The 24,223-nt window shown below is 40.2% G+C and overlaps 1 protein-coding gene across 2 annotated transcripts; it reads right to left on the bottom strand.

Annotated features, from left to right (window-relative positions):
• Positions 1 to 13,214: 13,214 nt before the first annotated feature.
• LOC117596080 (uncharacterized) lies at positions 13,215 to 24,194 on the bottom strand. Of its 2 annotated transcripts, XR_008300984.1 has the most exons (11): positions 24,088 to 24,194; positions 21,466 to 21,542; positions 19,438 to 21,262; positions 18,930 to 19,274; positions 18,681 to 18,809; positions 18,140 to 18,216; positions 16,863 to 17,941; positions 16,376 to 16,714; positions 16,042 to 16,170; positions 14,936 to 15,030; positions 13,215 to 13,819 (listed from the first exon to the last, which is right to left on the bottom strand). XR_008300984.1 is itself a non-coding variant. In XM_053229479.1 (8 exons), exons 3-7 carry the CDS (start codon positions 19,460 to 19,462, stop codon positions 17,867 to 17,869), a joined length of 651 nt encoding a protein of 216 aa, XP_053085454.1. In that variant the 5' UTR covers positions 19,463 to 21,262; positions 21,466 to 21,542; positions 24,088 to 24,194; the 3' UTR covers positions 16,179 to 16,714; positions 16,863 to 17,866. The 2 variants fall into 2 exon arrangements, 1 of the variants encoding a protein (XP_053085454.1); XM_053229479.1 differs by lacking the exons at positions 13,215 to 13,819; positions 14,936 to 15,030; positions 16,042 to 16,170 and having other exon boundaries at positions 16,179 to 16,714.
• Positions 24,195 to 24,223: the final 29 nt, after the last annotated feature.

The raw sequence follows: 24,223 nt of genomic DNA, 5'->3' as shown, positions 1-24,223 counted from the left end.
GCTGTTAAGGCTCATATTAACCAGCTCCTTCAGACACAAGTCATAAGGGAGAGCAGTAGTCCATTTGCGTCACCTATTGTCCTTGTAAAGAAGAAGGACGGCAGTTTGCGAATGTGTGTTGACTATCGGCAGCTCAAAGCTAAGACGCGAAAGGATGCATTTCCTTTACCGCGCATTGAAGAATCCTTGGACATGTTGTCCGGTGCCCGCCGGTTTTCCACTATGGATTTGGCCAGCGGGTACAATCAGGTGCCAGTCTCTGAGGCCGACCGGGCCAAAACGGCATTCTGTATTCCATTCGGATTATTTGAATGGAATAGAATGCCCTTTGGCCTGTGTAATGCCCCCAGTACATTTCAGAGGCTTATGCAACGCATGTTCGGGGACCAACAATGCCAATCTGTTCTGCTGTATTTGGACGATATTGTTATCTTTGCACCCACAGTAATACAGCATTTGCAAAGGCTGGAGATGGTCTTAACTCGGTTGCAGATGGAGGGCCTTAAGGCCAAATTCGAGAAATGTGCTTTCTTTAAGCCGGAGGTACGATATTTGGGTCACATCATTTCGCAGCATGGGGTGGCGACTGATCCCAGTAAAATAGAAGCTGTGGCCAATTGGCAACGCCCTACTAATGTTTTAGAGCTTCGTTCCTTCCTTGGTTTTGCTAGTTACTACCGGCGTTTTGTAGAAGGGTTTGCCAAGTTGGCATCCCCCCTGCATCGGCTGGTAGCAGAACTTGGCGGCAGCAGGTCCAGGAAGGCCTCTGGGCGGAGTCTGGCAGAGGCATGGTCTGAGGAATGTGAGAGCAGTTTTGAAGGTTTGAAGAGTAAATTGGTTTCAGCACCGGTCCTTGCCTATGCTGATTTCAGACTTCCCTTTATACTTGAGGTGGATGCGAGCCACAGTGGTCTGGGGGCGGTCCTGTCCCAGGAGCAGGATGGAACGGTGCGGCCGGTGGCATATGCAAGTAGAGCCCTTAAGCCCACTGAGAGGAACATGAGTAATTACAGCTCCATGAAGCTGGAGTTCATGGCTCTCAAGTGGGCGATAACAGAGAAGTTTAGGGAATACTTGCTAGGGACTAAATGTGTTGTGTACACAGACAACAACCCCCTTAGCCATCTCTCCACTGCTAAGTTGGGTGCGGTGGAACATCGGTGGGCCGCACAGTTAGCATCCTTTGACTTTGAGCTAAGATATCGCTCTGGAAGATCTAATCGTAATGCCGATGCTTTGTCAAGGCAGTATCAACTAGTGGAAGGGGATGTGGAAGCGTTGGCCCCAGGAACTGCTATCCCTAAACTGTTGCAGCGGATGGCCTCCCCGGGAGGGAGCATCCAGGCAACGCAGTTGGTCATCTCTGTCCTGCCTTCCCATGGGCCGTCTGATTTGACTTCATTACAGGCAGCCGATCCTACTATTCAGGGAGCTATGGTGTTTTGGAGACATCAGCGGCGTCCCACTCGAGAGGAGCGGGAAGAACTCTCCCCTCAGGTCCTAACACTCTTGCGGCAGTGGGACCGTTTAATAGAGTGTGAAGGGGTTCTTTACCGCAGGGTGTTTTATCCCAATGGGGGTGAGGAGTATAGGCAGTTGGTTTTGCCTGCTTCACTACGCTCTGAGGTTCTGACCCAGCTCCACCAACAGCATGGACACCAGGGTGTTGGTCGAACATTAGAGCTGGTGAGGCAGAGATGCTACTGGCCCAGAATGTCTGCTGAGGTGCAGAATTGGTGTGAGGAATGCCCTAGGTGTCAGGTGGCGAAGGCTTCACGCCCCCCTGCATCCTCTTTCATGGGCCATCTCTTGGCATCACGGCCCAATGAGATTATTGCAGTGGATTTTACAACGTTAGAGCCAACCACAAGGGGGCTTGAGAACATTTTGGTAATTACCGACGTGTTCAGTAAATACTCTGTTGCTGTTCCGACACTTGACCAGCGAGCACCTACAGTGGCCCAGGTTTTGGTAACCGAGTGGTTTTATATGTTTGGAATACCTAATCGCGTCCATTCTGACCAAGGGCGGTGTTTTGAGGGCCTACTGATTCAGCAGCTCTGTAACATGTATGGCATTCAAAAGTCTCACACTACACCCTACCATCCTGCTGGCAATGGTCAATGTGAACGGTTTAACCGTACCTTGCACAATCTCCTACGGACATTGCCAGTATCCCGTAAAAGAGACTGGGCTGCCTGTTTACCTCAGGTGGTGTTTTGCTACAATTCTACCCCCCATCAGACTACTGGGGAATCACCTCATCTGCTGATGTTTGGGCAGGATCCACAACTACCAGTGGACTTCCTTTTGGGTAGAGTCCGTGAACCCGTAGGGGGAAGAGTGTGTGACTGGATACAAGAACATCAAGCCCGGCTGCAGACGGCATTTGATGGGGCACGGGAGCGTCTGGCAGCCGCGGCAGCCTATCGTAAGGACAGGCATGATCAACGGGTTAGAGACGCACCTCTAAAGGAAGGACAGTTGGTGTATGTGCGTGATTTGGGGGTACGTGGTCGCCATAAAATCCATGACCAATGGAGCCCTGTGATATACACTGTTCTATGGGCCCCAGTTAATAGAGGCCCCTGTGTATACCATTGCCCCTGTGGACAATGTGGCCAAGCGGAGACAGGTCCATCGTAGCATGTTGAAGGGGGTGGTGGGACCACGGAACTTAGACAATCCTTCTACCAACCCCCCTCAGGGCGAGTTGGCCCCACTGGCCCAAGAGGAGTCGTCTAGTGAGGAGGATCTCTTTTTGGGTGAGCAAGTGCCAGTATCCACCCTTAGTAGGCATACCCCTACTATATTTGAGGCACCTGCGGTAGAAAATCCACCCGTTGCAGGGGGGCTGCAGGTGGCTACCATTCATCCAACAGAGGGACTGGACCCAGTAGCCAATAATTCTTCCTCTAAATCACTAGGGGCCTGGCACACATTGCCCTCACATAGCTCTAGTGATCATGCACAGCGTCGTATGACGCGAGCTAAGGCGGGCCAACACTCCAATCCCGATTACCGCGAAGTGTAAGTGACCAGTAATAGGGGATGCAACTGGTTTAGAAACACACTCAGGGTATCCCAGTGTTTGTCTTTTTGTTTTTTTCGTCGGGTCGACGATAAAAGAAGCGGGGGGCAGATTGTAGTGGATAGATGTTGAGGTGCCTGTGTCTTTAAGCCACAGCAACGGTGTTGTGTCGCACCTGTATGACATCACTAGATGCGACTGATTTGTAACAATTGTTAGCCTCGGAGCTCCTTTAAAAGCACGGCGTAGGCGATGCTAAGGTAAGTGGCAGTTTTTGTTGGTTTGCCCGTCTACCCTGGGTTTTCTCCTGTGAGTCGGAGCCTGTAGAGGTCTGTGCCTTGATTGTAAAGGGTGCAGTTGTTGGAGTCCTGCTCCAGGAGTTTGTTGCTGCTTGTTTGCGCTTATAGTGCGTATATCTCATCTGTGAGTGTTGTAAGCCTGAGGCTGTGTTGCATCGGTTCCTGCGTTCCGGTATGTAGCTTTCTTGCTATATTAGTATATTGGCTTTAGTATGCCACTTGATTCACTGTTACCTGCCCCTATTAGGCTGTGTGGTCGGTTGACTGGGAGGTTTCCCCTTTTTTTTTAAAGGAGCTCCTCTGCATCGCTGCTTGTGGTATGTCGCTATGTTAATTCTTCTCTTTTTTTTTTAGCTAGTTATATATGAGCTTTTAGGTGCCTTTGGTGTCCTTTATTTAGCAGGTGACTTCTGCTGCTGATTTGCTGCTGTGACTTCAAACCATTGGGGCCGTCTGCTGACGGCGAGCTGCTGTTTTGTTTCTAGCGAATTTCTTTATTGTTTTGTTTCTGTGATACTGTGTATTCAGTTTTTTTTTTTTTTTTTGTAATTGTTACGCAGTGTGTATAATTAGATCATCAGCGCGCTAAAATCGTTAGAGTGGTGATGTTTGTACGAGTGTGTTTTTTTTGCGGGTAGTTGGTAGTGTGTTTGTGTGCGGTGCTAGCGTGTGTTTGTGTGCGCATGTGAGCATGTTGATTTAATTTTGTTGGTATATGTTTTTTTTTCTTTCTTTTTTTTTTTTTTTTTTTCTTTGTTCCTGTATTTTTGTTCATTTCTTTTTGTGTGTTCTGTTTCAGGAGTTGGGGGACGCCGGCAGGGAGGCTTGGCACCTGGTGGCTGGGTACCTGTGTTTGTGTGTGTGTGTGTGTGTGTTTCACCTTTCTGGCAGTGTAGTGTCACCTGGGTGTGCTGTGCAGTGTATGTGTGCGCTTCACGTGTGGTCTTTTTGGACCCTCCTTCCAGATCGCCTCCCTGTGGTAAGCCCCTATCCTAATTTATGTGTGTGTTCTGTCCTGTAGGCCTACAGAATAACTGAACCCTGGTTATAATTGCAGTGTTTGCTATTCTTTTTTTTTATGAGTTGTAACAAAATCATTGAAAGGAATTCAATAAAGAAATTGTTTAGTGTGAATCCTGTCTCTGTTCACTTGTGTACGAACCAGTGTTCCTTATGTGGACTTAATGTGGGTGTTTTTGTATAGTTAGTGTTCCTAAGGGGGGCATAACTCCCCTGGGTGGCGTGGTCAGTAATCTAAATTCTTATTGGTACCTTGGTCTCGCTACATTTACATCAGATCAACATGCTTTGTGTAAGATACGTGTTTAGACAAAACCAGAGTGGATTATTATATTAATTATAAAATTATACTATTATTACTTCTATTATTATTAATACACATCATATATACTTTATATATAAACTATTATTTCAAATAAAAATAATATTACTAAGATCAAAACTAATAATAGTTAATATTTTTAATATTTTTTTTTTACATAAATAAAAACCACAATGGTAAAAGACACAAAAAATAATGAAAATCATCAGTCCCAATAAACACACAGGAGCACGTGGGTGGAGTACACATCGTTTCATTAACAATCACCATCATAAAAGACAAACAGAAAAGATAGAAGCTGCAATCTTGATGACAGAGCAGACAATTGCACACGGGAGCTTGTCCACAAGCACTCGAACAGACTCTCTCCGCGCTCCCGATCACGTGCACGCGCTGCCAGCGCGTTCCCGCGCGAACATTTACTGAACAGCGACCTCTAGTCACAGATTTCTCCGGGTCACGGATTTCGGCACAGCTCGCGTGCCGCGCTTCTCGCTCGCACTCCGATCCGGTGAAATCACAGAACAAAAATGCAAGCAAATGCTGATAGACATCCACTGACGAACAGCTCTAACTGTGCTTTAATAAAAACCTCAATCTTTACAAGCGGCGCATCCCTTTGCGCCACCTGGCGGTGAGTTTGCCAACAAGAGTCACCTGTAAATTTGTGCGTGCGGCAGCGGCGGCGGTCCCCGCAGCGGTAAGGGGCATTCTGGCTGCCGACCTGCTGTACATGAGGCTCGAGGAGAACATAAATAAAATTAAGGATGTTATTAAAGCAAGAGATATAGATACATTCACACACACACACACACACACACACATATATATATATATATGTATATATATATATATATATATATATATATATATATATATATATATATATATATATATATATATATATATACATATATATATATATACATATGTAAGATAAGATAAGATAAACTTTATTAATCCCCGGAGGGAAATTCAGGTAGTCTTGTAGATAAGTAAGAAAGAAAGTAGTAAGAGTAGTAAAAAGTAGTGAGAGTAGTAGAAATTAGTGAGAGTAGTAAAGTAGTGAAGTAGTAAAGTAATGAGAGTAGTGATTAGTCATCTGCCATTGGCTAAGGTGTTGTAGAGCCTGATGGCAGTGGGAATGAAGGATATATATATATATATATGTATGTATATATGTATATATTTTGGCGGGTGTCGTTTTAAAACACAAAGGCCCTATGACACCAGTGCCTCTACAGTGGGATTGGGTAGCTTTGTGGTAAAAGCCTTGCCTCTGGGCTTCATAGTGGCTGGTTTGAATCCAGCGCCCGCCTGTAGTTGGTGTGTTGAGTAGAAAGTAGAGTTCAACGTATAGGCTTTGTGCCTATTTAAAATTATAGTCTGTGCAGTTTACTTAGTTATATGAAAGTGAAAAGGTCTATAAAACAGGTTGTTTGTGTGAGATCCTGTGGCTCATGTGGATGAGTGTTGCCTCTGGGTTGAGAGGTTGCTGGTTCGAACCCCAGCCAGGACTCCAGGCTGTGAATGCAGTTGGTCCAGGAATTGATGGCAGTGGGAGTGATGCTGAAGGTGTGTACTCCTGGTGGGGGATGGCAATGTCCGGGCAGCTGGCCCCCCAGGTCAGGGTTGGTGAAGGGATGGGGGTTATGGTGCCTGACAAGAGGGTGTTAACTTAGTTTTTCATAAAGGGGGCACTGTGAAAACTAAGTTAACACCCTCTTGTCAGGCACCATAACCCCCATCCCTTCACCAACCCTGACCTGGGGGGCCAGCTGCCCGGACATTGCCATCCCCCACCAGGAGTACACACCTTCAGCATCACTCCCTCTGCCATCAATTCCTGGACCAACTGCATTCACATCCTGGAGTCCTGGCTGGGGTTCGAACCAGCAACCTCTCAACCCAGAGGCAACACTCATCCACATGAGCCACAGGATCACACACAAGCAACCTGTTTTATAGACCTTTTCACCGTCATATAAGTCACCGTCATATAGTATAAGTAAACTACACAGCCAGCACAAAAAACACAATTTTAACTCCACCTTCTATGTTTCACTACTCAACAAACCAAGCACAGGGCCAAGGTGGATTTGAACTAGCAAGCTACCACCCCCCCAGACAAAGATTTTACCACAAAGCCACCACACCCCAATACAGACACACTGGTGTTATAGCGCCTTTGTATTTTAAAATGACGTGCATAGAAAAAAAAGAAAGAAAAAAAAACCCCAGAAAACATTTTTGTCTCTTGCTTCATCCATATATCCATTGTATATACAACACATATCATCTCCATCAGTGAACAGTTGATAACTTCAACAAAATAGACTTCATGCACAAACTATAATGAAGTTCCTGGTTACACGATTGCACTATTTGACCACGTAGTACACAGTTAAAGAAGGGATTCATTTATAATCGCACTATCCGGCGTCACCCAGATGAGGACGGGTTCTCTTTTGAGTCTGGTTCCCCTCAAGGTTTCTTCCTCGTATCGTCTCGGGGAGCTTTTCCTCACCGTCTTGCTTGCTCAAACTTGGTAGTCATCTTCAGGACCACGACCTGAGGCTATGCGACATATTTCGTGCCAGCGCCACCTACTGGTCAAAAGTTACAATAACGTGCTAAAAATACTTGCATCTAACTGTCATTTTTGCTACTCTTCTTCCAAATTTTGTCCAAGCTTCACCAAATTTGGCTCACGTCATCTTGTGACCTGTCCAAAAAAGCTGCCTACTGCCATCCTAGCTGTTCAATGTGTCGTTATACAGACGACACATGACCGACAGGGTTTAATATCAAATAGCATTTTTATTGAGCAATTCTCAATTAAAAAAACAAACTCAATGCCACCCTGCTGCCCATTTGTTCATCTAGACCTTTCCTCTTACAGTCAGAGAATTCCACAACTGTCTGTGGTCAAAAAATACACATCATGAGTGAAACTACAAATCGCTCTTGAATCCTTTTGCCTAATGTTATGGCTCTGCTTTCCTGTGACCGCTTAGGCAAAAATGATAGCGTGTCTCTGAAACGGGGGTCACCGAGTCTGGGTGCTTGGCCCCCGAAAATGCTACTTGCAGTCTTAATTATTATTATTATTCTTTTTCTCCCCTAAAAGTATCTGGGCGTCAGAGACCGTAAGTGGTAGAGACACCAAACCTGGTGGGACGGACAGGAATCCCACCCATTACTCTGGCACGTTTTTCCAGCATTTTGAATTTTTTGAAAAATCTACTTTTTCAAAGTCCTCCTAGGTCCTTTGTCTGATTTATGTGAAACTTGGCAGGCATGATCCACAGACCCTCTTGACAAAAAGTCGTCAAAAGAATTTTGATTCCTCAAAGCGTCGCAAAGATATTAGCGAATTAATTCGACCAAAAGTAGAGCATCGGGATGGATCGGGCAGGTCCGGAGAGGCGAAAGCGGTCAGGATCACTGCTATCTCAGGAGTAGTATGTGTAGCTCGACAGAGAAAGAGAGAGAAAAACAGATAATTAGGTATGCTCATTGTCATGTATGACACAATGTACAGTGTGTGCAGAGTGCAAGCAGGGACTCCAGCGATACTAGCTATGACAGCATACATCGTCCAGCCACTCCGCCGTCAACAAACCCGAGTGATCCAAACGTCCCAGTTCGCCAAAACACTCACGAGCCCGTGAGCCCTCGCGATCTGTTCCTTTACCTAAGAAAAAACTATTAAGAAAAGGCTTGACTAAAAATTTTTTTTCAGCCTAGGCTTTTCTATAACTGTGGGGCTTTGTAAGAGAAAGCTATGCCCCCCTGCCGTAGCCTTCACTATTCGAGGTACCAACAAAGACCCTGCACCGAATGATCGAAGTAGGTGTGGCAGATCATAAAAGACCAGAGGTTCGCTCAACCGTATTCCTCTCACCGGGTACCCGAAGCTAGATCACCTCATCCTTTGGAGATTGAGGGCACGCCTGCAAATACTGTCGGGACGCTTCTCGACGCCAAGCAGTGGGGTAATGTGATTCCGTTATATCCGGCCCAGACGTACCCCTTCTCGTTTCTTCTTCAACCAGTACGTAATGCAAACAAATTTTTAGTAGTGATGAAGCCTTACAGTGTGCAAGCAATCTACTAAGTTCTGAGCCCTGATTTCTTAGCCAGCTCATTTGTTTTTGACCCCTTTTGCCTTGTCTCAATTTTTGCATTTTGCCTAGCCTCTCTGGTTTATTGCCTTCCTGATCTTTGGGTTTTTTGAACTCTGATTTGCCTTTCTGATCATTGTTTGGATCTTGTTTGTTGGATTTGCTTGCTTGTGCTATTGTGTGATATTCTTGCTGATGACCCTGGACTGTTTTTTTTACTCTACGTATAAACTCTTTGCATATGGATCCTTATTCTGTGCCCAACACCATTGTGTTACACACAGATTCTCTATGGAATTCAGAGCTGGACATTCACCTTTTTGTTTTTAACCACTCCTGCATTGCTTTGGGCTTGTATTTAGGACCATTGTCCTACTGAAAGGTGAAGTTTCTCCCAAGCTTTTAGTTGTTTTTAGCAGGTTCTCCTGTAATATCCCCCTGTATTTAGCTCCATCCATTATCCCTTCATTTTTGACAAGAACCCCAGGTTCCGAGGTTGAAAAGCGTTTCTAGAGCGTGATGCCGCGACCGCCATATTTCACCGTAGGGACGGTGTTAAGCGAGGTATGGCCCGTGTTATGTTTGCACCACACAAAGCGCTTTGACTTGTGCCCAAATACAGTATCTTGCTCTTGGTCTCATCACACCAAAAAACACATCTTCAATGGGTCACTGTCTTCTTCAGCAATGTTTTTTTTCTAGCCACCCTCCCATACAGCCCCCAATCATGCAGAGCTCTTGAAATGGTTGTCTAATGCATCTTCACTCCACTTTCAGCCACTGTACTCTGTAACTTGACTATTGGCCTCACTGTGGTTTCCCTCTCTGGGTTTTGAGGGAGGGCCTTGTTTAAAATATGATTATTATATGCACAAATGTACGTGAATGTATAAATCTTTGCTTCTTGGTCATATTGACTTTTAATCTCTGCCTGTATGAACAGGGAGCTTGTGGTTTAATGCAGCAGCTACAAAAACTGTTGAGGTTGTTCAGTTTTACAGTGAAGCCATAGTCTGAAACAACACAATACCAACACAAACTGACTAGCAAGTGTGTCTATTGAGAAGGAACCAGTGGAATTAGGCGCTTAGCTCGTGTGGCCTTAAATTAGCGGTGAAAAAAAGACTTTTCTGGTGTGTCTGAGAGTTCATAAGACCGCTGCTCACCACTATGGGGGGCTTTTGTAACCATTCCGGAAACCGTTTTTCACCAAAGTGTTTTTGTGGTTTCATCATAGTGGGATGCCTACACCAAGCTGTCTTCTACCACTGCTACACCAAACAGCGTGGCTCAATGACAAACCTGACACTGGGACTTCCCGAGTCCCGGCCAGAGTGCGTCTCCCTTTCTCGTCATATCTCAGTAGGAGTGCCGGACTGTGCCGGATCGTGGGTAATTTGCCAAGTGGAGTTGCACCATGTGGTGGAAAAGTCCTACATGTATGTGGAGCTGAGCAGGTGAAGGTTCAGGCAGCTTCACAGAGCTCATAAACATTCACACCTCTCAGTAACACAAATAGAAAGTGGCTAGTTAGATGTGAATAGGAATGTACAGTCAGAGCATGCTAAACCCACAGTGAGCAGTTCATGTCACACACAAATAAGCGCACCTATGTTTCTTTTCTCTTCAACTTCTATAAATGTTAACGTGTAAAACCCACACCAAAGCTGACCTCATTTCAGTTTTATATTAAGTTGCAAAAGCTTGCATGCCTTCAGAGACATGTTCACTGCAAGGTGTGTTAATTAAAGCCGTGATCACGTGGCCAGTGCAGTAACATGAGAACCTTCTTTGTGTTTTAAAAATGCATGTTCACTTTTGGCCTGGACGTCCATCACATCACATATATATTTGTACAGTCAGAGGTAAAGCTGTAACATTAATTATGTTACTGCAATAAGCTCTGCTTAGTATTTAAACCTTTAAGAGGAATGCTTATAAATAAATGCACCTTTTTGATATCATTCTAGGCAGTAAAAGCACTCTGTATCTGTTTGGTAAATCTCAAGAGCTTTGTAATGACACAAAGCTTAACCACACCCCTGCTAAATAGTTTTGATTTACTTGTTTGTTTCCAGAGTCCCAGAAGCCCCTACAATCTGGTCTACAGGTACAACTTTGCAAACGCCGTAGTGTTCGATATCGTGCCGTGGCACATGATCACGTTGGCTCTCGCCATCATTCGTCATCTTGTACAACCTGTGGAACATGGACCCAAGCTATGACAGCATCATCTACATGATGACCGATCAGAAGAGCCGCATGGACTAACCATGCATTCCGTCATGTTCCTGATCGAGCTACGTTGAATCATCTTATTGTTGTTGTTTAGGTTTTTTTCCTTTAAAAATGGACCATAATATCAGATACTGATGTATAGGGGTGGGGCAATATATAAAAAAAATGGCATGTCATGAAACTTCGCCAAGGTGCGATGCTAAAACTATGAGATCATTGATTTGATTTTATTTGGAAATATTAAAAATATACAGGAAAAGTAAAAAATAATTGGTTAAAAATTGATAGAAATATAATTTTTTATCTGGCATGCAGTTAGTCATGGAGATAGAAAGACAAAATGATAGAAGTGATATTTTATGAAAGATGTGTAGTGATGTAATTTAACAATCTCGATAGTTTACCCTCAACTCTCCATCCCCTGGTATGTTCACCTGAAACTTCTTTTCCATCGTCGATAATACCGTTTAACTTTAGCCGAAATAAATCCGTTTTACTGACAAAAGTGAAAGTGAAGACTGGCTCTGAGCAAAGTTCACCTATTACCCAATAAAGTCTTCTGTGACGGTCACATGCGCTGTTTATTGTGAAAAGAACTTGGGTGTTTGAGGTCAGCGTGACTGTAGTGCCAAACCTACTTTATGATATTACACACACACACACACTGCTGTTGTTGAAATTAAGCACAAATGGCAAAACTTTCCAACCAGTCATCACTTCTTAGGATTTGACCTTTGTCTATTAGCAAAAATTGAGAATTCTCAGAAACTGCTGTCATTCTAATTTAATGAGTCCAGAGCAGTGTGTTCTTACTGACTAAAAGCTGGACCAAATGAGTGCCATGGCTGAGACACACACACACACACACACACACTGTGTCATTTTGGACACTTTGTGGTTGAATCACGTGACTGTGATGTTTTTCGTGAGGATCAGGAAGTTGTGGGTCCAAACATCTGCTTTCTGGGTCATAATGTGTTCACAATGAAGAAGATAACTTAAAACTTTAAAAAAAATTCAATTCAGTAAATGTTAATAAAATTAACTAAAAATTATAGGAAATTATTATTATTATTATTATTTTTGCAAACAAAGGAGACTTGATGCAGTTTAGCCACAAATCACAAGTAGCAAAGCTCTTCCTGCCACTTCCTCTAAGGCCATGAATTCATGTCATGATCTTACCCAGTGCTAGAGGTGCAAAACCACAGACAAGAAAAAACTTGTCTGAAACAAAGTTGAGCATGGTGCACAACCTGAATGTGTGATTTCTTTTTCTTAGCAGCTGTGACAACACCCCTATCACAGACTCGTGGTGTTTGAGAGAAAAGTCATTGTTTCCCATTTATAAAGGTTATAGTATGTGGTGTTTATGTACATTTTGTCCCACTAAAGAAATCACATTTTGGTTGGAACATCTGGCATCAGGGCTGATTAAAAAAAACAGTAAAAATATCATCATAAATTGATCAGCTGCTTCTTTTTGCTTCTTTCTGCACAGAAACTATGTGACTAAATGTAGCTAACAAGCCAACAATATATTTAATCTATATACTACACTTGGTTCAAATGACATTATTAAGCTCCATATTCTCACTTTTAAACAGATAATCTTGCAAAGTAGTAATATCCTGCATAAAAATGTGCAAAAATGCTAATTCAGCTTTACTTAGCCTTTGGGAGGCGGAGCCTGGGAAGCATATCCTAAACCGCCACTTGTGTAATCAAGTAACCACTTAAAAACTGATTTCACCTCTTTTCTTGCATGGAATGATCCCAAACTGTGAAAAAAATATACATTCCAAGTTGTCCAAAATGGCCACTTACATAACACTCCAGTGTTCAGCTGCACGGTGAAGTTTTGTTTATGTTTATAGACGACAGGAAGTCCCATTGTGTCCTGAAACACACCACTGAATATCTGTATGTAGCTACATTTGACTTGTAGCGCCTAAAGAAGCAAAGATCAGACACCAAAGATTTTAGAGTAAGAGTGGAATAGTGGAAATAAGATTTTTTTATACAGTTATTTTAAATAATCATGTATCTTGTAATGGCTGATGAAAAGTGAGTGTGCTAACTTTAAACATTATTAGCAGCCTGCCAAAACTCAGCTTGTTAATGGACTAATCAGCGTAACAAAGAGAACATACAGACCAAAGCTATATTAAAACAGATCATTTTACACTTTATTTCATTGCATAGTTATTTTAATGTTACACATGTAAACTAACCTTAGTATTTAAACTGAAACACTGTCAGTGCATTATGGGAATGTCTCTGCCAGCGAGACAACATATAATGAAAGTCTTGTTAGAGCAAATTGTATGCTTTTCTTCTGCTTTTTAAATGTTTCTTAAAATGGCTGACGTTCTAGTAAATGAGTAGACATTTTTCAGCGTTTGAAACATGACTCACTTCAGTCCAGTGACTCAGTTCAGTGATTTGATTCTTTCAAATCATGTCTTTAAGTGACTCTTACAATGTGAAATTTGATTCACAACTTAAACAGCATCTAGAAATACACATTAGCTTATAAAGATTGGGCTTTAAAAAAAGATCTGTTTGTGGAACCAAGATGAATCAATTCATCTTATTTCAAAATTAATCATCCATCACAAATCAGTAGCTGAAGAAATGAGGTTTCTTTATGGATATGATGAAACATAATATGAAGTCCATGTGATGGGGTTTGAACCTGCAGCTATGGAGTCGTTCCGGGTCACGGGTTCGGTAGCTGCAGAAGAGCGTATGTGCTGTTGAGATTACTCCCCTCGGCATACTGTAAGAACGACATTATGTGACTGGGTTAATAAACACATTAACTCTTTAACTCATCTGTTTAAGATGCAACACAGTGGTGAAAAAAATTAAATGCATTGCATTGCATTTGTGTGAAAGTGAACTATGATACAGTTCTTGATACAGAAGATGTAGATTCATGTCAAAATGTCAAACACACGTATGGAGATGTCTACAACAAACCAGGTTTTTCACACCGCACTGCTGAAGTGAGAGCAGAGCTGTCCGAGTGTGTACGCTGTTTGTATTGTACATATAACCACAATGCTGCATAAACACCACAGCACAGGAATTATAATGTTCTATCTGACAATTCTGTGACTTTAACATATTAAACCATAATATGTTTATCCTCAGTAAGGTCACAGTACATACAACTGCTTTACTTTGTATTTTTATACTAATATATACTGGAAAAGAAGTACATTAAGTTACATACTTTGATGGAGTAGCATGTGTAGAAATGATTAAATGGAAGTACTTCTAGATGTACTAGTAATAGGATTATTTCCAAATATACCAAATATTTATTTACGCCTCCTTACTTTCAGTTCACGTTAATCTATTTATTAGGTTTTTATGCGAGCAAGTTTTAATCCGGTAAACAATTTTTTAGAGAAAATTTTTATTGAGTGTATTATTCAGTGAGAGTAGGAAAATTAGCTAGACGTTTATTTATTTATTTATTTTTCATTTTTAAACCAATGATTTTACAGTGATGAAGTACACTGTAGCTGGTGTACTTTTAGTTTTGTCAACATGTTCTAAAGAGTAGATATAAAACTGTAAAAATAACCAACAGTATGTTACACACATCTGTAAGAATAAGAGAATTTGCTTTGTGTGTCATTTTGTGTGAAAATGCATTGGGGCATTTAACAGCCATTGCTATAACTTAGATAAATTTATCTCTTCATCACAATGATTAGAATAAACGACACTGTCAAAATTGCAGTTGCAAAATGACCTGAACATAATAGCAGTTCAATTAAGTGTTTTTTTTAGAGCCAAATGTATTAAAATATCAAGTTGTAAAAAATTTTTTAAATATTAATTCACATTTGGAAAAAAAAAAAAAAAAAATTAGTTAGCCTACCATAGGGCCGGTGTTGTCCTGAGGTGGCTGCAAACCAGGGTCTGGAGGTCGTGCTTGAGTTTTTGTAGTTCTTTTGCAGTGACGAACTCTAAAACCTAAAATGTCACAATTTGTTCAGAATGAACCCAAAACAATCATGAATTTATTTACATGAATTTATTATACACCGTCTCAGATGGGCCTCATGTACCCATAACCCTAAATCACGGGTCCTCAAACCTTTTACATTCAGGGACCCCTTTAACTGTAAAATATATTTCACAGACTCCCTCATTGTTTAAACATTTAATATTTTGGTTATTTTTTGAAGTCATATTCCTAAATGAAGTTGACATTATTTATAAGCCGACTTGCATTTGAGCAACTGAGGTCTGGATCAAAGTCAAACAGGATAATAATGAATATGACTTTGGTAATGGTGGGTTGTGAGTTTCAGCACAGTAACAAGTTTAAAAATAAATAAATAAATAAATAAAATCACAGACCCTACATTGAGAATCACTCACTGCCCTAAATCAATAACAGGCCTAAGAGTAATAAATTGACAGTAAAGTCCTGTAAGTTCAATATCCATATATCTTAGCTGCCGACATTTACAGTTTAGATGTAACATTTAAGACCCGTTGCTACGGCAAAACGTGAAAACTTGAAAACTACACTTCGGGTTAAAAACAAAATGGTGGAACTGCTAATTATTAAGCAGCATCACACCAGATTTTGCCTCACTGTTTTCTTATCTGGAAAAAAATTGGCTGTGTTGTCTACAGACATACACTCGGGTTTTTGTCTCTGCCCGCTTGGATTTTGTTGATAGCAAAGTTGGCACCACTTGTGATGGAATTAGATTCAATTAACAAGGAAGAACGAGTAAACAACATTGTATATTCAGCTTAAGTGTATTCAACGGGTGTCCTATATGCAAAAAGTACAAAACTGATAAGATTTTATAGTTAGCTCTTAGTGATAGGCAGATACAGTATGTTAACCCTTTAAACTTGCTGACTTGCTTAGCTCTATCTGACAAAAACAACAACAACAACAAAAACCTTGTTAACTGTATATTCAGTTGCTTATTAAGGAGTATTCTAGAGTATATTTACACTCACCTGTGACAACAACTACAACAAGACAGTTTATTATTCCAAGTATGATGAAGAGACTTCGCCAGAGTCCAGCGTCTTCACATTTATCTGCTGTCTGATTCGGCCGCTGTTCAACTTCACACGCCTGATTCTCTGGAAATTAAATGGTGCACTTAATGTATGGTTTATGTACAAAGACACATTTTTTTGCAGTGTGTTATGTCAGACATAGAAGTGAAGGGAAAAATAAGTAACAACAAAAAAATTCTGCAATTGTAGAATTTTCTAAATCACAGAATATAGTCTGAAATCTAAAAGGATTAAATTGCTTACAGAAATCTTAACTGAATAAACTCACCAGCTGAGTGATTCTGGATGTAAAGTCTGATTCCGCTGCTGATGTTGGGAGATGAACCAGGTTGAATACAATAATACACTCCTAATTCATTAGTACTGATATTGTGTATAAATAAACTGCCGTTATATTGCAGTGAGAAAGTCTTGTTGAAGGTCTTGTTACTGTATTCTGCCCTTGTGGATTGGCTTGAGAAAGAGCGTAACAGTGGAGGTTCTGACGGCTTCATCAGGAACCAGTACACATCTTTTACAGATACCTCACACTTTAAAGTCAAATTTTGTCCCAAATCTACCAAGTTCTCTGTGAAACTTTCTGCAGCTCCACAGCACACAAGTAGATCTAGTCAAGACAAAACCCACAGATACACAGCAAGGATTTAGAAAAACCTTCATGTCAATCATGCAGAAACAAAACTCAAAAGACAACGTTTTAGGTACAAAGTATGGAAAGAATACATGTTGAATCAGAAAGGTGTGAAGTTACTCACAGAAATGAAGTTTTACTACCTTCATGCTGAATTCTGAACGCCGTGCACAAGCACTAAACACTCTGAGGCTAAGCTGCCTCAGTCAGGAAACACTTCAGTTGAGCTTCAGACGCTGGAGTATACGGAAGAGGGAGCTAATCTTGCTCTGACCACAATGTGTGTGTGTGTGTGTGTGTGTGTGAGAGTGTTTTTACTCCTCATCTGTCATATGTTTTCTTGCACACCCACACCATTAAAATGAGATTTCACAAGAAAGATTCAAGACAGTTTCAAGACAATTTTATATTAACTTTTACATTACATTGGTGATTATTAAACAAATGTAACATTTGTATGAAAATTTGAAAAGAGACCTAAATCATAGTCATAAATGATTTATTAAATCATTATTAAATTTTTTATGTTTAGTAATATTTTAGTTTTACATGAAAGTGCAAGGAAATGTTTAAGATATGCTAGGACTGCATTAACAATGTGTAATACAAATTTAACTCTTGGTCAAACTACCACAAATGCCCAGCAAGGGGCAGTAAAAATCATGAGAAATAGGACACTTTTTTGCGAGACCCAGGGGAGCCACTGTAAATTTGGTCCCCATATAAAAAAAATTAAATAAAGACATTTACGTTTATTTGTGTTGGTTTGGTTTGAGATATTACACTGCTGCATTTAAAGGTAAGTTTGTGGGTGTGTGTAATGGGGCTAGATATGAAAAAACTGCTGGGGTATAAGAGGAATAAAACACTTGGGGATGTGTTGTTACAGGAAAATAATCAACTGCAGGTCACTGATTGTGATTATAAACTCGTGTGAGAATTTTACTGCAGAAGGTCACACTCTGAGAATGAGAAGCGGAAGATGGAGCTGTACACCTTAGACGTGTGTGAGACGTGTTGCAGACTATAACCGCAATTGTGTAGCACAGCTTATGAAAAAAAACCCCACAATGAGCAGTGTGTGTGTGTGTGTGTGTGTGTGTGTGTGTGTGTGTGTGTGTGTGTGTGTTATATCACAGTGTGAAACGGAATAAACTCCACCACAGTGTAGCTGCTTTCATTATGCGCTTTTGGTAACCAACTCTGTAAAAGAGCACAAAAGACATGAGGACTGTGTGTAGATTTGTCTGTTAAATGCATTTAAAGTGTATTTTTCACTTAAAAATATAACACACTGTACAAATTAACACATATAACACAGTGTACACACTAACACACTGTACACACTAACGCTGTGTATTAACAGAGTGTTAAGTGTGTATTTCTATCCAGTGAATGTACCTGTGACCCATTGACTTCTTGAAGCTTCACATCACAGTTTGGAGATTTGGTTTTTCCACAGCAGCTTACGATCGAGACTAAAACATCACAATGCATTCTGAATAAATTCATGTCATTAATGAAACATATATACACAGTGAGGACTAAAAGTTTGAGAGCTTTAGTGAAAATACTTCTCTTTTACATCCTTCTCTAATTTAATACATTTTTCATTACAGATTAAATTCTCATCAACAACAACAAATATATGCTTGAATTTCAGAGTTTCTTAGTATTTGCTACGTCCCTCTTTAACTGTAGTGACAGAGTGCACTCGAGCTGACGTGGACTCCACACGGTTGTGTAAAAGCTGATCAATGTTGTACACTTACTTCTGTTTAAAGTCGCCTAGTGCAGAGTCTTTAATATTGAATATTTTGTTTCTATTTTCATTTTTAATGCTATTCTGTTTCATCAGTAATTCTGCTTCATCAGTCCACCCCATCACTGATTATTTTCCTATAACACTTCTACACAGTGTTTTATTCCTCACAAAACTCACCTGTGACTGCAACGACCACAACACAGTTCATCATTCCCGATATAATGAAGAGATTTCTCCAGAGTCTGATCTCTTCATCTTTACCAGCTGTCTGATTCTGAAGCACTTCAATCTTCCATGTCTGATTCACTGGAAACAGGATAAAGATCAGATAGTTAAACTTCATCATTAAATAAACCGCTCAGTTAAATTATAATAAAGTATTGATTTATCACACACACTTCCTGTAAATATAATAAATAAACTCACCAGCTGAGTGATTCTGGGTGTAAAGTCTGATTCCACTGCTGATGTTGGGAGGTGAACCAGGTTGAATACAATAATACACTCCTAATTCATTAGTACTGATATTGTGTATAAATAAACTGCTGTTAAATTGCAGTGAGAAAGTCTTGCTGAAAGCCGGGTTACTGTAATCTGTCCTCAGGGATCTGCTTGAGAAAGAGCGTAATATAAACAGTGGAGGTTCTGACGGCTTCATCAGGAACCAGTGCACATCTCTTACAGACACCTCACACTTTACAGTCACATTTTGTCCCAAATCTACCGACTTCTCTGTGAAACTTTCTGCAGCTCCACAGCACACAAGTAGATCTAGCAAGTAAAAAAAACAAAAATAAAATTAAAATTAAATTTCTTTTTTAAAAACCTGACTTGTGGTGATTCGCTGTTCATTAAGAAGTAACACACAAATGCATCAATCAGGAATGTATTCATTAAATATGATCAGTGATTTAGCTAAAGGAAATAAACTTACAGAAGTGAATGTGGAGGATCTTCATGATGAAACTTGATCTCTGGTCACAAACTGTAAATTGTCAGTAAGGAAGCTTCAAACAAGAAGAAATTTAGAGCTACAGGAGTGAAGGGGAAGTGGCAGTTCAACTCACTCTGACCACAAGTTTTTTTTCATCTCTTCCTGATGAAAAGATTAGAAATCATATTATATTTGTAGAAAAACATCTTCTCAAATCCCCAAACCATTTAGGTGAGATTTCACAAAAACAGTGAATTTATTTAGTGATAAACAATTATAAATCCATTCAGTTTAGTTTCTCTGGTATAGGGGATTGGTTAGGGTCGGGGTGTCGAACTCATTTTAGGTAACGGCTCACGTTACACTTAGTCTAATGTCGAGTGGGCCGGACAAAAAAAAATCATTTTAGTGAGCAATAAGACATCAACAGCTCCTCTTAAATGTGTTCATTTATCTGCATTTATCTGAGAGATACATTCTGAATCCACACACTGAGCTGAACACACTCTATCTCCTACACAACACATGAACACACTGCAGTTCATTACTAAATGATGGCTTTATGGTGTCTGGTTGCTGTGAAACCCCTAATTTAGTTCTTTTAGAAAGAGACACAGTTACAGGGTTAAATGTTTAGTTTGTTAATGAAGGATTACATCATTAGCACATTCTGTCAGTAGCTGAGTTTACAGCTCTGAATTTAATGCTCCAGTTTGCCCCCTAGTTGAACAACACACACTCACTCTTTTTTCTTTTTTAAATCTTTTATTAGTCCAGTCCACAAACACCAGGGGAGTCACTGCTACACTGTTTTATACGCACACTCCTGCGTTCCTTTCTTTTTTCCTGCCTCTGTTCACAGACTAGAGGACGAGTGGAAAAAACATGTCTGTAGGTGGACTGGCTGAGATAAACTGGCCCTAGATGTGAATGAGTGTGTGAATGTGTGTCTGTACAAGCTTCAGCACACCAAACTAATTAATTAAAACTGATTAATACCCTATAACAGCACCACACAGAGTGTGTTATTCCTTACAGAAGAATAAAATAAGACACAGTGACACAGGTACAGGTTTGAAAGTGGGAAGTGGTAGCTCAGTGGTTAAGATTTTGGACTTCTGATCGGAAGGTTGAGAGTTTGCTCAACCACCAAGAGTTGAGAGTTTGCTCAACCACCAAGCTGCCACTGCTGGGCCCTTGAGCAAGGCCCTTAACCCTCAACTGCTCAGTTGTATAAATGAGATAACTGTAAGTCGCTCTGGATAAGGGCACCTGCCAAATGTCACAAATGAAAGTGACCCTTTGCTTGAAAGAACACACGCTTCATTCAGTAAACATTTGATCTGCAATGGCATTATGGCCTGGTGTTAAACAGTTACAAAGACAGCAAGAGAAGATGTGCAGTAAAGCTGCAGCCATCTTCCCTTCTGAAACATTACACTATCAGCAGCAGCAGCTACATATGAGAAACATGGACAAAGGTTTAGTTTGATCATGTAGAGAAAAACTCGTGTGAGAATTTTAGTGCAGAAGGTCACACTCTGAGAATGAGAAGCGGAAGATGGAGCTGTACACCTTAGACGTGTGTGAGAAGCGTTAGCGTGCAGACTATAACCGCGATTGGCAGTTATAGCGTTAGCGTGCAGACTATAACCGCAATCACTAAGCTTATGAAAAAGAAAAAAGAAAACAGTGACCAAAGTGTGTATGTGTTTGTTTTTGTGTGTGTGTGTGTGTGTGTGTGTGTGCGCTACATCACAGTGTGAAACGGAATAAACTCCACCACAGTGTAGCTGCTTTCATTACGCACTTCTGGCAACCAGCTCTGTAAAAGAGCACAAAAGACATGAGGACAGTGTGTAGATTTGTCTGGTAAATGTGTTTAAAGTGTATTTTTTAACTTACAAATATAACACACTGTACACAATAACACATATAACACACTATACTGTATATATAACACAGTGTACACACTAATGCTGTGTATTAACAGAGTGTTAAGTGTGTATTTCTATCCAGTGAATGTACCTGTGATCCACTGACTTCTTGAAGCTTCACATCACAGTTTGGAGATTTGGTTTTTCCACAGCAGCTTACGATCGAGACTAAAACATCATAATGCATTCTGAATAAACCGAGCTGACTGCAACACTGATTGAGAGATTTAAAACATTATATATATACGGTATATATACAGTCAGGTCTGGAAGTATTTGGACAATGACAAATGAGTTTTTGCGATTTTGCCTTTATACACCACCACAATGGATTTGAAATAAAACAATCAAGATGTGATGGAAGTGTAGACTTTCAGCTTTATTTTAAGAGGTTCCACAAAAATATTTTATTTTATTATATTATATATTATTTATTATATTTTATTATACCTACATTTACCATGTAGGTACTACAGCCATTTTCAACAAAGTACCTCCATTTTCAGGGGCTCATGCTTTGCCAGGCCTTTACTGCAGCCACCTTCAGTTGCTGCTTGCTTGTGGGTCTTTTTGCCTTCAGTCTTTTCTTCAGTATGTGAAAAGCGTGCTCTTCACTGGGTTGAGATCAGGCGACTCACTTGGCCATTGAAGAATATTCCATTTCTTTGCCTTCAAAAAGTCGTGAGGTGCTTTCGCAGTATATTTAGGGTCACTATCCACCTACACTGTGAAGCAGCGTCCTATCAGTATTGTAGGATTTGGCTGAATGTGAGGAGAGAGTACAGCCCTATACACCTCAGAATTCATCTTGCTACTTCTGTCAGCAGTCACATCATCAATAAACACCAGTCAGCCCGTTCCACTGGCAGCCATACATGCCCATGCCGTAACACTGCCTCCACCATGTTTGACACATGATGTGGTATACTCTGGATCATGAGCTGTTCCTTTCTTTCACCATACTTTTCTCTTCCAGTCATTCTGGTACAAGTTAATCTTGGCTTCATCAGTCCAAAGAATCTTATTCCAGAACATGGGAGGCTTTTTTTAGATGTTTTCTGGCAAAGTCTAATCTGGCTTTCCTGTTCTTGAATGTTACCAGTGGTTAGCACCTTGTTGTAAACCCTCTGAAACCCAGAGTATTCTTGACTTCTGTTGATGTTGTGAAGGGGTTTTTCTTCACCAAGGAAAGGATTCTGCGATCATCCACATTAGTTGTCTTCCGTGGTCTTCCAGGCCTTTTGATGTTGCTGAGCTCACCAGTGCTTTCTTTCTTTTTAAGAATGTACCCAACTGTTGATTTGGCCACACCGAAGGTTTTTGCTATCTCTCTTATAGATTTATGTTGTTTTTTCAGCCTAATGATGGCTTCCTTCACTTGCATTGAGATCTCCTTGGACTTCATATTGGTAGCTCCAGTCAAACAGCTGCCAAATGCCAACTCAATACCTGATATCAACTCCAGACCTTTTATCTGCTTCATTTGTCTTGAAGTAACGAGAGAATGGACTGCACCTGGCCAGTTAACTTCTTGTCAGTCAATTGTCCAAATACCTTTGAGCCCCTGAAAATGACGTACTTTGCTTTAAATGGCTGTAATTCCTAAATGGTAAATGCCATATTTTTCTGGAACCTCTTAAAATAAAGCTGAAAGTCTACACTTCGATCACATCTCGATTGTTTTATTTCAAATCCAATGTAGTGGTGTATAAAGGCAAAATCCATTGTCCAAATACTTTCGGACCTAACTATATATATATATATATATATATATATATATATATATATATATATATATATATATATATATATATATATATATATATATAACCTGCAATTATTTCTACTGCTCATTTTATAGAAGGTAAAATACACCATAAACCAAAAGATAATTCAATAATAATTACATTCCCCCTGCTCCCGGCTTAACTGTTTATCTTTTACATGGTAATGTGAATGTAGAGTACCTTTAAAAAAATGATTTGAGGTGTACATTTCTTATATTTTGTTATATTTTAAAATAGAGTTGTTGATGTACTTTGGTTTTTAGCTGTGATTTTATTTATTTACTTTATGTTTTATTTACTACTTATTTTATTTGATGCTGTAAAGCACATTGGTCAGCTGCTACTGTTGTAAATGGTGCTATATAAATAAATTAAACTTGAAACTTGAAACATTTTGGCCTTATGAACCATTCTTGTACCTTTAATTAGCTGTAAGAGTTATAGTTGAAAGGTAAACTCCATGCACCTTTGCAGGTAAAAGATACAAATGAGCCCAGTGACAAGGAAAAGCTCTGTTTAGTACCCTTTTCTTCTGAGAATAAAATGGTCCTCCAACATCAGTGTGTCCTCAATATGGAGGCAGGAGGTCATGCAAAAATGCTTTAATGCTTTCAAGTAAGCAGTTTAATTAAGAAACTAAGATTTTAAGAAAATCTTTTATTCAAAAATTTTCTAAAGTGATTTTCTAGAGTTAATTAAACCCCAGCTGAGCTAATTATCAAATTCCTAATTAGTTTAACCAGGGTTAGAAGTGCACAAAGAACTAAAAGAAAACCTACAAAAGTAAATATTAGTATTTGTCTTCTTTTTTGTAGTGGATTCAACATAATTTGTATTTTAAGAATTATGTTTCTTCGAATTTATCATCATCTTGTCCTGTAGAGAATTACCAAACACGTTGCCAAAGTGTGTGGATTAACACTGACCTTGTTACTGAAGAGCTGTAGCTGTTAAACTATTTAAAAAAATAAGTTGACTCTCTTGTACATTCGGTGCCGCTTCACACGGCGAAACTCGCCATTAAAGCTTTCAGTCACCACTCAGGTGCATCCACTAGGTGGC

The sequence above is a fragment of the Pangasianodon hypophthalmus genome, chromosome 25 (genome assembly GCF_027358585.1).
Source record: "Pangasianodon hypophthalmus isolate fPanHyp1 chromosome 25, fPanHyp1.pri, whole genome shotgun sequence".
Taxonomy (NCBI): Eukaryota; Metazoa; Chordata; class Actinopteri; order Siluriformes; family Pangasiidae; genus Pangasianodon; species Pangasianodon hypophthalmus.
This window is presented reverse-complemented; position numbering and strand designations above follow the sequence as displayed.

What these genes read in the sequence shown, in the direction of transcription:
- LOC117596080 (XM_053229479.1), bottom strand. Translation starts at nt 19,462, where the DNA reads ATGAAGATCCTCCACATTCACTTCT. An exon ending in CACCCAGAATCACTCAGCTG is followed by an intron (nt 18,810 to 18,929) that starts GTGAGTTTATTT and finishes TCCTGTTTCCAG; the next exon opens with TGAATCAGACATGGAAGATT. An exon ending in AAGAAGTCAATGGGTCACAG is followed by an intron (nt 17,942 to 18,139) that starts GTACATTCACTG and finishes GCTCTTTTACAG; the next exon opens with AGTTGGTTACCAAAAGCGCA.